This window comes from Leucopleurus acutus (genome assembly GCF_964270905.1).
Source record: "Leucopleurus acutus genome assembly, chromosome: X".
In the NCBI taxonomy this organism is placed as follows: Eukaryota; Metazoa; Chordata; class Mammalia; order Artiodactyla; family Delphinidae; genus Leucopleurus; species Leucopleurus acutus.
In genome coordinates, this window is record NC_139148.1 from 21747358 (window position 1) to 21762282 (window position 14925).

At 40.1% G+C, this 14925-nt stretch overlaps 1 protein-coding gene across 1 annotated transcript in view; it reads left to right on the forward strand.

Moving 5' to 3' along the window:
* Nucleotides 1-273: 273 nt before the first annotated feature.
* Nucleotides 274-14925, forward strand: part of LOC309978093 (uncharacterized protein) — a gene marked incomplete at both ends in the record, with an annotated part of 30983 nt that continues 16331 nt past the window's right edge. Inside the window, 1 exon segment of the mRNA XM_082864433.1 lies at nt 274-1349. Coding sequence (XP_082720559.1) covers nt 274-1349 — 1076 coding nt within the window.

A 14925-nucleotide genomic window follows, 5' to 3' on the forward strand; every position in this document is an offset into this window, starting at 1 on the left:
CTGGTCAGGAGTCAAGTTTAGTATCCTGGGTTAGAACTGAGGTGACAAGCTCATGCAGAACAGAGGAGGTCCACAGAGTCCTGCCAGCCCCTGTCTCGTGGGTTCCTAAAACAGTACCCTTAAGGGGAAAAGCAGAGGCAGCTTTTCTTGGAAACAAGGTAGAAGAATCTCCCCATTGAGGCTATACACACCATCTCTTCCTCTGTCTTCTTCGGTGACCTCTCATCAACCTTCGCAGATTAAACAGCTGCCTGCAGTCCCTGACCAGTCATCATGCCTCGAGGTCAGAAGAGTAAGCTCCGTGCCCGTGAGAAACGCCGCCAGGCCCATGCTGAGACCCAGAGTCTGGAGGATGCTCAGGCCACTGGGGTGGCGGCGGCAGCAGCAGCAGCAGCAGCAGCAGCAGGAGAGTCCCCTTCCTCTGTCTGTCCTCCCTTTCAGGACAGGCCTCAGAATATGCCTGCTGCTGGGACACCTAGCACTCCTGAGGGACCTCAGGGAACCACCAATGCTAATGCAGCTGTTTCATGCACCAATTCAGATGAAGGTACCAACAGCCAAAAGAAGGAAAGCTCAAAATCCTCCAAGGGCATTGAGGACTTACGCAGAGATCCTCTACACATGAAGGTGGCTTTGTTGGTGCATTACCTGCTGCATAAGTATCAAAAAAAAGAGCCAATTACTAAGTCAGAGATGCTGAAGTTTGTTATCAAAAAGTACAAGTATCGTTTCAATGAGATCCTCAAGAGAGCCTCTGAGCACATGGAGCTGGCCTTTGGTCTTGATCTGAAGGAAGTGGATCCTACCAGGCACTGCTATGCCCTTGTCAGCAAACTAGACCTCACCTCCAATGGAACGATGAATGAAGAAGAGAACCCACCCAAGACCGGGCTCCTGATGATCGTGCTGGGTGTGATCTTCATCAATGGCAACTGTGCCACTGAAGAGGAGATCTGGGAAGTGCTGAATATGATGGGTGTACATGCTGAAAGGAAGCACTTCATCTATGGGGATCCCAAGAAGGTCATCACTGAAGATTTGGTGCAGCTAAAGTACCTGGAGTACCGTCAGGTGGCCAACAGCGATCCTCCGCGCTATGAGTTCCTATGGGGTCCACGAGCCCACGTTGAAACCAGCAAGATGAAAGTCCTGGAGTTTTTAGCCAAGATTTATGATACAGTGCCCAGTGCCTTCCCATTCTGGTATGAAGAAGCTTTGAGAGACGAGGAAGAGAGAGCCCAAGCAAGAATGGCAGCCAGGGCTCGTGCTGCTGCCATGGCCAGTGCACGCTCCAGGGCCGTGGCCAGTGCACGCTCCAGGGCCATGGCCAGCAACTTCTCCCAGGCTAAGTGAAGTTCAAGGCTGGTTCTTCACTTTTTGGTTGAAAAGGTGTGTCGGTGTTCTAATAGTGGAGCGCCAGGGTGGGACTGGAGAAGGGTATATCCCTGAGTTCCTGTTGTGTATTGCTAACTTGGAATTTTACCTTTTTTTCTTTTTTATTTAGGTTATAGTTCAAATGATGAAGTCTGAGAAGATTGTTTTCCTTGTGGAAAAAGAGCAGTAACATTCTAAGTTGTGGATGGCCAGGGTGGGTCTGTAGGGAACACAGTGTAATATCCTCTTTGTGTTCCTATTCTATATGGTAAACTTAGAGTTTAATTTTTTCTCTTCCTTTTCTTTTCCTTTTTCTTCTCTTTTCTTCTCTTTCCCCCTTCCCTCCCTCCCTTCCTTTCTCTCTTTCTTTCCTTTTGTTATATTTTAAATGTTGTTTCTTTAATAGAAGGTATAATAATTTCAGAATCTAAATTTATTAGTGACCTCAGTTACATATTTATTAGATTTAACTTAATAGAGTTAAGATTAAGAGTTTTATTATTTTGTAAGACAAATTGGGAAACCTTTCGCATTTATTGAACTAGAACAATAAAACATGGCATGGTAATAGGCATTTCTTTGGAAATGTGAAAAATTTTATCAGTAAAATTACTGGGATCAAAAAATACAGGAGACTTCCAATAAAGATGTTAAAAAAAATACAGGAGAAAAAAAGTTTAAAAAATGTGTAGTTCTTGGTTTACCTTATCCATTTTAGTCTGTTATTCTGTAAAAATAAAAAATACATAACTGGATTTGCTTTGCTTATTAAAGAACGTAGGAGAAATAAAAGACTTATAAACTAGAACTCATACTCACTGGCTCATTCATTCTCCAAATATTGAGCATCTGCTCTTTGAAAATTATTGTGTTATAAATGGTGAAACTAGGATACAAAACACCCTGCCTTTAGAACTGTACAGTCAAGGAGCAGTAATTATATAGAGAAGATGGTGAAATACCCTCTAAGACCTAAAGGACAAGTAAGAAGGAGTAAGGAGGTAATGGGACAGGGATGGGGTTGGGAGACGTGGGAGGGGGAGGGTGAAAACAATAAGGTACAAATTCCCTGGGTAACAGAAGTTTGGGGGTTGGGGAAAATACAAGTCTCTCAGTGGGATATCCTGTTAATTTAAGCTGGGTGGTAGACTAGATGAGGCTGTGGGACTGGTGAGCGGAGGCCAGGTATACAAACGGTGTTTCTCAGAGTAGGAGGACAAAACCCTGGAATGCAAACCTGTTCATAAGAGTTACTTTAGTATCATCAATAAACCAGAGGAAAAGCTCCTCCTTGGGCAGAAATGGAAGGTGTCCTGTGCTCTTCTTCAAGTGCAGCTGGACACAGAGCACAATCTAGTTGTTTTATGCACAGCATCTCCAAGGAATTTATGAGAAATAAAGGTGATACTCCCTTGAGGTGGAATGCTGAGAACCATATCTCAGGCATTAAAAAGGCATTTTAGGGCTTCCCTGGTGGCGCAGTGGTTAAGAGTCCGCCTGCCGATGCAGGGGACACGGGTTTGTGCCCCAGTCCGGGAAGATCCCACATGCCGCAGAGCGGCTGGGCCCGTGAGCCATGGCCGCTGAGCCTGCGTGTCCGGAGCCTGTGCTCCGCAACGGAAGAGGCCACAACAGTGAGAGGCCTGCATACCGCAAAAAAAAAAAAAAAGGAAAAAAAAAGCCATTTTAATTAGGTTATCTTGAGTATAATTTTGCAAACTCTAAGGGAGGGCTCCATATTAGGTGGTGAAGAAGTGAATAAAAATACAGGTGATTTGGATGGAAAGGCACCCGGGGGGGACATTGTTGGTCCTTGACACAAATTCTACGACCTCTGAGTTGCATCCAACTGGGGTGGACAACCCCACATACAAATTAAGTAACATCCTCAAATGGGGGAATTTATTTTGTTTTACCTGCTAAGCAGCTTTATGCGATCACTTGGTGGAAACTGCATATTCTGTGATATCTCCTGGATTAATATAACATAAATCTTCCCAGAGGGGAGGGTGGTATCATCTGCAGTAAAAAAAAAAAAAAAAAAAAAAAAATCATATGATAACTGCCATTCATTAAAGACCTTACTCTGTCAAGTGCTTCATATCCATTACATATATCCCAACAGTCCTACAAGATAGGGCTTATTAGACATACTTTGCAGATGAAGAACTTGTAATTTTCTCGAGTTCACATGGCTGATAAGTGAAAGAGCTGGGACTAGACCCCTGGTCCAGATTTTTCTAGAGCCCACACTTTTCCACTCCTCCAAACTGAGGCAGACCTTCTGTCTTTTCATTCTCTATTATTCTCACTACTCCAAGATGTATCACATACAATTAAAAAACAAGACACTCTAGTCAAAGTACAAAAAGCGACCCTGATGAAGGAAGGTGAATATGAGAATAAAGCACAATTTGGGGATTGTCTGTGGGTTTCATATGCTGAGGATCCCCCTGTCACTAGCCCCAGGGTTCCTTGACAGGTGACTCTGCTCACATACTGGCACAGTCCTGTACCAGCACTTTCCTCAATTACAGCATGTTTCCTCTGGGTCTTCCCCAGTGTGCCCTCCTGCCCAAATCGGAACCTCATACACTGACCAGCTCTTCACTGTGACCTCTGGAGCTGCACCCTGTTTCCTGTGATACAGGCAGTCCAGAGTCATATGCCCTCCCCTTGATTAAAGCATTCCAACTCTCTGCACGGGTACAGTGAAGGTCCCATCCCTCCCAGTGGAACCACTGACAGTGAAGTCTAGATACCTGGTTACCACAGCCCCATCCCCAGCCCACAAGTTTCAGAGTATATTCCAAATGAGGTGGTGATCACAATCTTACTTCTTACAGAAGATACTGGTTCTTGGGATATAACTGAAGTTAGATGGGGGGTTTTGTAAATGACCCAGATATTGTCAGTAGGATTTTGAAGGAATGTGTTATTTGAGACTGGCCACTGAACACATACACCAATAAGTGAGTTTACAAAAGCCTCCCTCATAAGTTGAAGATGAGAAAAGACCATGGAATTCACTGTCTAACAAACATCTACTGAGGCTGAATTCCTCAGAACTCACAGTCGTTCTAGGAGGGGAAAAATGTCAGGGGTTTACTGACAGATACCCTGTCTTTGAACAAATGTGTCCTACACGTTCAGTCCAATCCGCTTGTATTTAGGAAGGCTCATGTGACTACGCAGACACTGAAATATGAACAATGTTTGTCACCTCCAGGCCAAGGAATTTGAAAGCCAGTATGCCACTTCCATGCTTTCTATTCCATTCAGCAGCAAACATGGAGATCGCTTGTTGAAAAGTGGAACCGCCAATGAGAGCAGACTGGATCCCTGGGTCATCTGACAGTGGAGACCCCTGCCTACCCACATTGGACTTTATGTGTATAAGAAATAAATTTCTGTTGCTTTAAGCCATTGTGGGTCTGCAGGTTTTATCTGTTGCATCAGTTACTTTATCTGATTAATGCATACCTACTATTTTTTTTTAATTTTTTTTTTTGGTTGCATTGGGTCTTCGTTGCTGCCTGTGGGCTTTCTCTAGTTGTGGTGAGCGGGGACTACTCTTCGTTGCGGTGAGCGGGCTTCTCATCGCAGTGGCTTCTCTTATTACGGAGCATGGGCTCTAGGCGGGCAGGCTTCAGTAGTTGCGGTGCGTGGGCTCAGTAGCTGTGGTTTGCGGGCTCTAGAGCGCAGGCTCAGCGGTTGTGGCGCACGAGCTTAGTTGCTCCGCGGCATGTGGGATCTTCCTGGACCAGGGATCGAACCCATGTTCCCTGCACTGGCAGGCAGATTCTTAACCACTGTGCCACGAGGGAAGTCCCACATACCTACTATTTTTGTGGTTAGATGTATTTAAATAGTGTAATTACAAAGGTAATAGTACATATATTTTTGCTGCAAAAAATTCTTACAGATAGATTACAATCTCCCCCTTTCCTCAAAATCCAGCCCCCGCCTCAGAGGCAACCACAATTAACAAACTGATGTGTGTCATTTTAAAGCTGACCTGAGGTTTTTTCATATGTAGATGTGCTATAAAAATATATTGAACTTAACATGTATGATTAACAATGTACATATTGTTCTGCCTCTTGACCCTGTCACTTAAAAAAATGAATGCAGAATATTTCCATGACAGCACACATAGATCCACCACACTCATTTAACAACTAAGATCCTTTTTCTTTAAAAAAAAACATGTTTATTGAGATATATTTGATATAAAAAATTGCACATATTTAATACATACAGTTTGATGAGTTTGGACATATGTATACACCCGTGAAATCATCACCACAGTCAACGTAACAGACATATCCATCACCTCCAAAAGTTTCCTCGTGTCCCTTTGGTTTTTTCTTTCATGGTGAAAACACTTAACATGAGATCTATGCTCTTTTAAAATTTTTCAGTATTGTTAACTATAGGCACCATGCTGTACAGCAGATCTTGAGAACTAATTCATCTTGCATATCTGAACCTTTATAACAATTGAACAACTCCTCATTTCCCCCTCACCCCAGCCCCTGGTAACTCAGTTGATTCTCTCCTTCTATGAGTTTGATGATTTTAGGTACCTCACTTAAGCAGAACCATTTGTCCTTCTGTGACTGGCTTATTTCACTTAACATAATGTCCTTCAAGTCCATCATATTGTTGCAAATGGCAGGATTTCCTCTTTTAAGGCTGAATAATATTCCATTGTGTGTGTGTGTCCGTGTGTGTGTTTGTGTATGAATCACATTTTCTTTCTTCGCTTATCTTTGATGGACGTTTGGGTTGTTTCCATATCTTGGCTGTTGTGAGTAGTGCTGCAAGTAACATGAGAATGCAGACATCTCTTAGAGATCCTGATTTCCATTCTTTTGAATACATACCCAGAAATGAGATTGCTGGATTATATGGTAGTTCTACTTTTAATTTTTTGAGAAACTTCCATACTATTTTCTATAGTGGCTATACCATTTTACATTCCCACCAACAGTGTACAAGGGTTTGATTTCTTCACATGCTAGCCAACACCTAATTATGCTTTTTTAAAATTATAACCTTCCTAACTGGTGTGAAATGATATCTCACTGTGGTTTTGATTTTCATTTTCTTGATAATTAGTGATGTTGAGCATCTTCTTGATAATTAGTGATGTTGAGCATCTTTTCGTACCTTTTGGCCATTCGAAGGAAAGATCTTCAGGAAGAATAAGATAGGAGCAATCAGGGTGTTGCAAGTCTTGATTACACACAGATGTTAATCATGTATCATAAGAACGCCAATCATCATATTCCAAACTGCCCTCCAAGAAAAAGACACGTAAGGATTACCCTACTTATTATGTTTGCGTGATAATTAATTATTCTCCTCCTAATGGACATAAAAATTGTTCCCCATTTGTTGCTATGAGTAATAGGACTGAAATCAACATCTTTGAACATGAAATCTTAGACAAATGTGCATGCTTTCTCACAGGAAAGAAATAGAAAAGTGCAAACTTGATTAAAGTGGGCAGAGTGTTAAGACTGAAATTTTTTACAAATATTGCTGAACTTCTGTTCCAAAGATGCCATACCAATTTACAGCCTTTCAGATTCACGTGTGTGAATGCCTTACATTCTCACAGGCATTTTATTTCATCAGTCTTTTAAATTTTGGCCAAACTTTCAGATGAAAGATACTGTCTTGTTATTTTATTTCCTTATTTTCAAACAGGTTGAGAATAAAATTAAACTTATACCCATATGGAGCTGGATTTCTGCATTAATGTCTTGAGTACCAGGATTCTTCTAGGCATACTTTACATTCTGAAATATCAAGACATCCCTCCTTTACTTTGAAAAGCAAGGACTTGATGAGTATGATCGGCTGTTGGGCAAGAGAACCAGGCAGGACACCCTTAGCTAGTGAAGATCTGAGATCACAGCAATTGCCAGAGTTCATGAGAGAGACCACATGAAAAACCTCATCTAGAGAGCCCATGGTAGGCTGGCAGTCAGCATTCTGGATTTAGAGTCCAGCATAAGGTAGAGAAAGGACTATAAGGAGAGAAGGTGGAGAATCTGGGTAGAGGGTCCAAGATAACTTCTGATAATAAGCTTGGGAAAACTCTCAATTACCACCAGCAGCTAGAAGTTGAGAGGTCTGGGTGGGCATATCTACTGGATGAAAGGACTAGAGGCATGCCAAACACCTCACCTACCTTAGAATCCTCTGTGCCTACCATCAGGCAGAGTATAGGTAGCTTTTCTGTGTCACCCAGTGATGCTAGATGCTGGGAGAGCTACATCTCTTGGCTATTCTGGTGGTTCACTGCATCCCTGCCAGTGTTCCTGGCTGGGAGCTGTGTTGATGGCTGCTGGAATCTGATATATTTACCCTGTGTACAGTGCCTCCTCCACTGAGTTTGGGGCAGTATGAGTGGGCAGGCTTGGGAAGTGATGACAGTTGAGACAGGCCAGGAAAACCAGTGAGTAGTGGAAGGGGACCTAAAACTGCAGAGAGGGAGAAATTGAGGGGAGATGTCCTGAGGCTAATTACCTCAATGATTCTGCAGATAAAGGGCTGAGTGTGGACATGTCTGGAAAAGATAATCTAGATGACATCCCCAGCTCATGGTTCCTGAGTTTTGTTTTTTTTTAAAAATTCTTTTCAGTTCTATTTCTTCTCAATAACTGTGTAAAATAGTTATACCTATTTCTTGATTTAACAACGGTGACATTGTGATTTATTTATTTTAAATGTTCAAAACAAATTTTAATTTTTTATACATAAAAATTTCATTCAAATCTGACCACACTAAATATTGGCAAACATCATGAACAATAAACAGGAAACATAAACACAAATGAATAATAAACACAGGAACACATTAAACATGAAAAAATGTGTTATTTTTCACCTATCAAAAACTAGAAAACTTAAAAAGCTAATTGTAATTATGTTACAGTATTCCCATGTATCCATATGACTGTTCTATTTTTTTGTGGTATCTTTGTCTAGTTTTGGTATCTGGGTGACAGTGGCCTCATAGAATGAGTTTGGGAGTGTTCCTTCCTCTGCAATTTTTTGGAATAGTTTCAGAAGGATAGGTGTTAACTCTTCCCTAAATGTTTGATAGAATTCACCTGTGAAGCCATCTGGTCCTGGACTATTGTTTGTTGGAAATTTTTAAATCACAGTTACATTTCAGTACTTGTGATTGGTCTGTTCATATTTTCTATTCCTTCCTGGTTCAGTCTTGGGAGATTGTACCTTTCTAAGAATTTGTCCATTTCTTCTAGGTTGTCCATTTTATTGGCATATAGTGCTTGTAGTAGTCTCTTACAATCCTTTGTATTTCTGTGGTGTCCATTATAACTTCTCCTTTTTCACTTCTAATTTTATTGATTTCATCCCTCTCCCTTTTTTTTCTTGATGAGTCTGGCTAAAGGTTTATCAATTTTGTTTGTCTTTTCAAAGAACCAGCTTTTAGTTTCATTAGTCTTTTCTATTGTTTTCTTCATCTCTATATCATTTATTTCTGCTCTGATCTTTATGATTCTTTCCTTCTACTAATTTTGGGTTTTGTTTGTTTTTCTTTCTCTAGTTGCTTTAGGTGTAAGGTCAGGTTGTTTATTTGAGATTTTTCTTGTTCCCTGAGGTAAGACTGTATTGCTATAAACTTCCCTCTTAGAATGGCTTCTGCTGCATCCCATAGGTTTTTTTTTTTTTTTCTTTTTTTCGCGTTATGCGGTCCTCTCACTGTTGTGGCCTCTCCCGTTGCGGAGCACAGGCTCTGGACACGCAGGCTCAGCAGCCATGGCTCATGGGCCCAGCCGCTCCGTGGTATGTGGGATCGTCCCGGACTGGGGCACAAACCCGTGTTCCCTGCATCGGCAGGCGGACTCTCAACCACTGCGCCACCAGGGAAGCCCCCCATAGGTTTTTGATTGTCATGTTTTCATTTTCACTTTCCTCTTTGATTTCTTCAGTGATCCATTGACTGTTTAGTAACGTATTATTTAGCCTCCACATGTTTGTGATTTTTACAGTTTTTTTTCCTTGTAGTTGATTTCTAATCTCATAGCATTCTGGTCAGAAAAGATGCTTCATATGATTTCAATTTTCTTAAATTTACTGAGGCTTGCTTTATGGCCCAGCAAGTGATCTATCCTGGAGAATGTTCCATGTGCACTTTAGAAGAATATGTATTCTGCTACTTTTGGATGGAATGTTCTATAAATATCAATTAAGTCCATCTGGCCTAATGTGTCATTTAAGGCCTGTGTTTCCTTATTGATTTTCTGTCTGGATGATCTGTCCATTGACATAAGTGGGGTGTTAAAGTTCCCCACTATTACTGTGTTTCTGTCAATTTCTCCTTTTATGGCTGCACATCTGAAACCTCTTTAGAGGTGAGCATTGGCCTTTATTATTATTTTTAACAGAACACAGTGTATGGGCTAGAAATAGAATAATGAATATCACAGTAAATCACACATAGGCTAGTATTTTTCAAGAAACTTTTGAGATTGCGTATATTTATGCATATATACACGTACACACATATACACTCATACTCACACACACACACAATTGGTAGCTGTTTCTGTGTGAGCACCCATGCAGAGACTTTCTAACCAAGAAGGTGACTTTGTTGGTGCAGTTCCTTTTGATCAGTTGTAAAATGACTGCCCATTACAAAGGCAAACATGCTGACAAAGGTCAACAAAGGTCAGGGACCACTTCCTTGTGATCTTCTGGAAAGCCTCTGAACACATGGAGCTGGTCTTCTGCCTTAACTTGGTGGAAATGGAATCTACCAAGCACTTCTATGGCCTTGTCAGAAAACTGCATGTCACTAATGATGGCAGTTTGAATGCTGGCAGGGATTGTCCAAGACCAGTCTCCTGATGACTCTTCTTGCCACATCTTCATGAAAGGCAACTGCCGTACTAAGAAGGAGATCTAGGAATTCTTGAATATAATGGGGGTGTAGACTGGGAGGAAACACTTCATCTATGAGAGCCCAGGAAGCTTATCACTAAAGATTTGTGCAGGAAAAGTAACTGAAGTGCCAACAGGTAGCCAACAGAGATCCTCCATGCTATGAATTCCTGTGAGGTCCAAGAGCCCATGCTGAAACCAGCAAGATGAACGTCCTGCAGGTTTGAGCAAGGTCACTTATACAATACACAGTTCCTTCCCACACCAATATGAGGAAGCTTTTAGAAATGAGGAAGAGAGAGCCTGAGCAAGTTGTAGCAAGGGTTAGCACTACTGCCATGGACAGCACATGTTCCAGGGTCATGTCCAGTTTCTTCTCCTACCCACAATGAGTCTGAACTGCTTTCTTTAACTTGTGGTTGAAGAGAGCAGACAATGTTCCAACTAGTGGAGAACTGGTACTGGGCTGGAGGAAACACAGCATATCGTTTTGTCTTTCTGTTTTATGTGGTAATTTGGAGATTTCCCTTCCTTCTTTCCTTCTTTTTTTAAATAATTTTTTCACTCTTTCTTAATTTCGTTCATTCTTTCTAATTAATTTCTAAATGTGTCTTTTAATAGAAGATTTAAATAGCTTCAGAATATAAGTTTATTAATCAAATCTTTGGTTATATAGTTATTGCTACGTATCAGGTTTAAGAGTGGGAGCTATGTAATTTGGAAAACAAATTGGTAAATCTTCCATCTTATTTTATGATATAGAATAGGATATCATGGCATTGAGTAGGTGTTTCTTTGGAAATATGAAAGAACTCAGTAGTAAAACTGTTGGGTTTAAGAAATAGGTAATGTGAAGATGGTTGACTGATGGCTTTCCTAATACATTCAGTCCATCATTTTCTAAAATTAAAAGATGCATACATGAATTTACTTAACTAATCCAAGAATGTAGGAGAAATTAAAACTTAAATTAGCACGTTCATTGACTCATTTATTCTCTAAACATTAACTGAACATGTGCTCTTTGGAAAACACCTTGATATTCTTGGGGATGTTAGGGCTTTTGTGTCTAGGAGCAGTTAGAAGTTATATCATGTTAGCCCAATTAAAAAGGAGTGAAGGGGTGGGAGCCCAGGTGAGAGCTGTTAGGTGTAAAAGCCCTGAGGCAAATCCATTTGGACATTTGGGAAACTGCAGTTTTTCAGTGGAAAGGAAGTTTTAAGCTTAGCTATATGGTGGGTGAGGTAAGGGAGAGACCCTCAGATAGTATGTCTCAAAGTTGAGAGACTAAAGCCTAAAATGTAAAATGGCTCTTAGCAGTTACTCTTTAATCCTGGATAAATTAGAAAGAAACTTTCCACTGGGGGAGGCACGGTAGGTGTTTCAAGTACTAGTCCCAGTGCATTTGATCACAGCCTGCAAAGTAACTGTTTTACATTCTCAACTACAAACACATGCTATCTTCCATAAAAAAGGAAGGATGACTCACAAGATGGAGCTGATAACCAGAGGAATTTTTCCCAGGCTTTGAAATCTAATCAAGGAACTGAAACATTTGTCCATTGGTATTTCAGAACTGATACTGTCCAGTGACTCTTATACTTCCCATTTTCTTGTTTCTAAACAGGAATGTCTATAGATGTTACCCTACTGCTATCTCTCCATTGTACATTGGATTTGTCAGGACAGATGACTTGTCTCTTTATCTTATATGTCCATAAATAGAGATTTATTGTGCCCAGCTGGTTTGCTTAATGAACTTCCCCCCAAGAGCCTCATCATCTGCAGTTGGACCTGATTTAGATGATGAGACTTGGATTTTAAGTTGATTTTGTAATGAGGCAAGACTTCTGGGGATCTTGGGTGAGGGTGAATGAATTCTGTGTAAGGTGGGGACTTGAAATATTGAGGCCTGGAGGGTAAACTGTGGCAGACAGAACCTCAGGGGGCCCCCGTGATCCCCACCTCCTGGTGGTCATGCCTTTGTGTATTCATTGTGGGTAGGGCCTGTGACTTGCTTCTAACCAATATATTATGACAAAGGTGATGAGATGTCACCCCTATGATGACATTATATTATATGTGTTTTGGAAATAATTAGAAACAAACCATCCTGCTGACTCAAAAATGCCTCTCTACAAGCTATGTGTAAAATATAAAACAAATCTAGACTATTAAGGAGAGATCTTTCTTGAAAAAGGATTATTACAGGGTAGAAAGGGACTTCTGAAACAGGGCAAGGGCACCTATTGCAATAGAGAAAAGCTGTGACCATAAGATCTGCAAGGATCTCAAGCATTAGGCAAAAAGGGACTCTCTTTTGTAGACAGGAGTAAACAATGCTAGAAAGAACTGGGTGTGGGGAAAGGGGATGAAGGGGTAGTGTGATTGGATACTAAATCAGAGAATGTTTTACCCTGAGGACAGCTGATTCTCAAGAGGGGTTGTATGCTAGCCCTGGTGAGAGGAGGCCAAAATTCAGGGGCCTGGAGGAAGAAAAGAAGCTTAACCAAAGTTTGGCTAACAAGCATTTTGTTTCAACTGATCATTTATGAGACAAAAAGTGGTATTTTTGAGGATCTGTATCTGGCCTTGTCATAGGTAAACAAAGGAAAATCCATGAGTCTTATTTAAATTATATGGGGAAGAATGGTTCTTTGAGGTAAGCTATTTCCTGGAACACAAAGTGGGGGGGAATCTCGTAACCTATGCTGTTTTCCAGAATCACAGGGCTCAGGTAAAATTGAATGTTATACAGGAAAGAAAATAATTTTATCATTAAATAAGCATTAAACTGTGATATGATGTGCATCACAGGCAAGCAACTAAAGAGATAGCAAAGTTAACAAGAAATCTCACCTTTTTATACAGCCAAGCAGATACAACCCGTTACATCCATGTTCTCAAGATAAAAGATAGCTAGTCCTCAAGTAAGAGGACTTGGTATCACCATTTGTCAGACACAATTCTTCCTAAATGCACATGGTAATTGGGGTGGCCCTCTGTGTTAGACTTTATCCAAAGGAAAACATTCCTGGGTTATAAAATTGGCAAGAATATTTAAAAGAGAAAGGTTTTATATTTACAAGTTTTCTAAAGTAAATGCTCTAAAAATAAAGGAAGTCACATTCCTTTTTTTGGACACCAAAAGAATTTAAATTTTTAAATTTTTAATTTGTATTTATCTTTACAGTACCCTCCCTTTGTTGCTGCAAAATAGTTAACACTACTGTTTTAAAATTTATTTCCACTGCCATTTCTACCTTTCTCTGGGCAAATTACAGCCATCTAAATAACCAACAAGTCTGTGGTAAATTACAAAGCAATGCAAGTACAGAAATAAAGTAGGATGGGTTGAAAAATTCAGTACATTATTTGCCTTGGGGAGAAAACCTTTAAATATATCAGACCAATGGTGAATGGTTAAAGCAAATTCTTGATTAGCAATGTGCAAAAGTTCTTCATCGTACATTAATTTTACAAACTGTTGTGATGCTTTATTGCTCAAACTTCCAAATGAGTAACTATTTGAGTATTATTTAGTAGTCCCTTATAAAATATTATAGTACCCAATCCAAGCCTAAGGGAGAGCATAACTCTAGAGTCTGATCATCTAAAATTTTAACTAGGAGTTTTTCTTACATGGGCCAATAAATTTCTCCTGAGTTTCCCTTAATTACATAAGTAACATAACATTTACATAATGACTTAAAGTTCTTTCAATAAGTGCTCCATCTCACCAAATAATTTTTCCCAGATGTGAAACACAAAGACAGTTGGCCATTATCTAGTATCAATATCTTATTACAAGGCACCTATTGAAGGGTAGAGTTTGAACTTGCTGTGTTTAATGTACATGACTCTAATTGTTTTAAGCCTTGAGGACAAATCCAAGCTCTTTTTTGGCATCGGTCCAAATCAGTAATTCTATTATTATAGCAGTCAATTAAACCTCCACAAATAATGACCTTGTTTATCTCTATATATTGGGACTGGAGAGGACCTGCATCCCAAGGTTAATGGAGTGACACTAGACCTGTCCTCTGAAGTCTCTATCTGTAAATAACAGATTTGTTTGTCTATTAGTTAGATGCTTTGCTTTTTTATACCATCTTTCTGTCTCTTTTGGGATAGTCATAGTCCCAATACCTAATTGTTGCCTTAAATATGAATAGTTCTGTAATTTTGAACAAGTGATTATACAATATCTTGGAGTGAGTGTCTCTGAGAGCTTTGTGGGATTGTTGTTGTTCCAGCATGAAACAGTCCAAGCAGTATATTTCCATATTTTAACAAGAAACCTGTTTTTTTTCCTAGTAAAACATGATTCTTAAAGTATTTGATAGCCACTACTGTGAACAGGACAGCAAGGTGGTCTGTGAGAATAGTAAGTTTGCTAGAATGCCTCCTTTCAGTTGAATTAAGTATCAACTTCAGTTACTCTAGAAAACTTAAGTTTCAAATCCTCTAGGGAATTACACTCCTAGTCCTTCTGTGGTGCTGGCTTCACATGGGGAGTATGAATCTGAGTTTATCCTTTTTAGATTCCACATATAAGTGATATAATACAGTATTTGCCTTTCTCTGACTTATTTTACTTAACACAGTGTCCCCAACGTC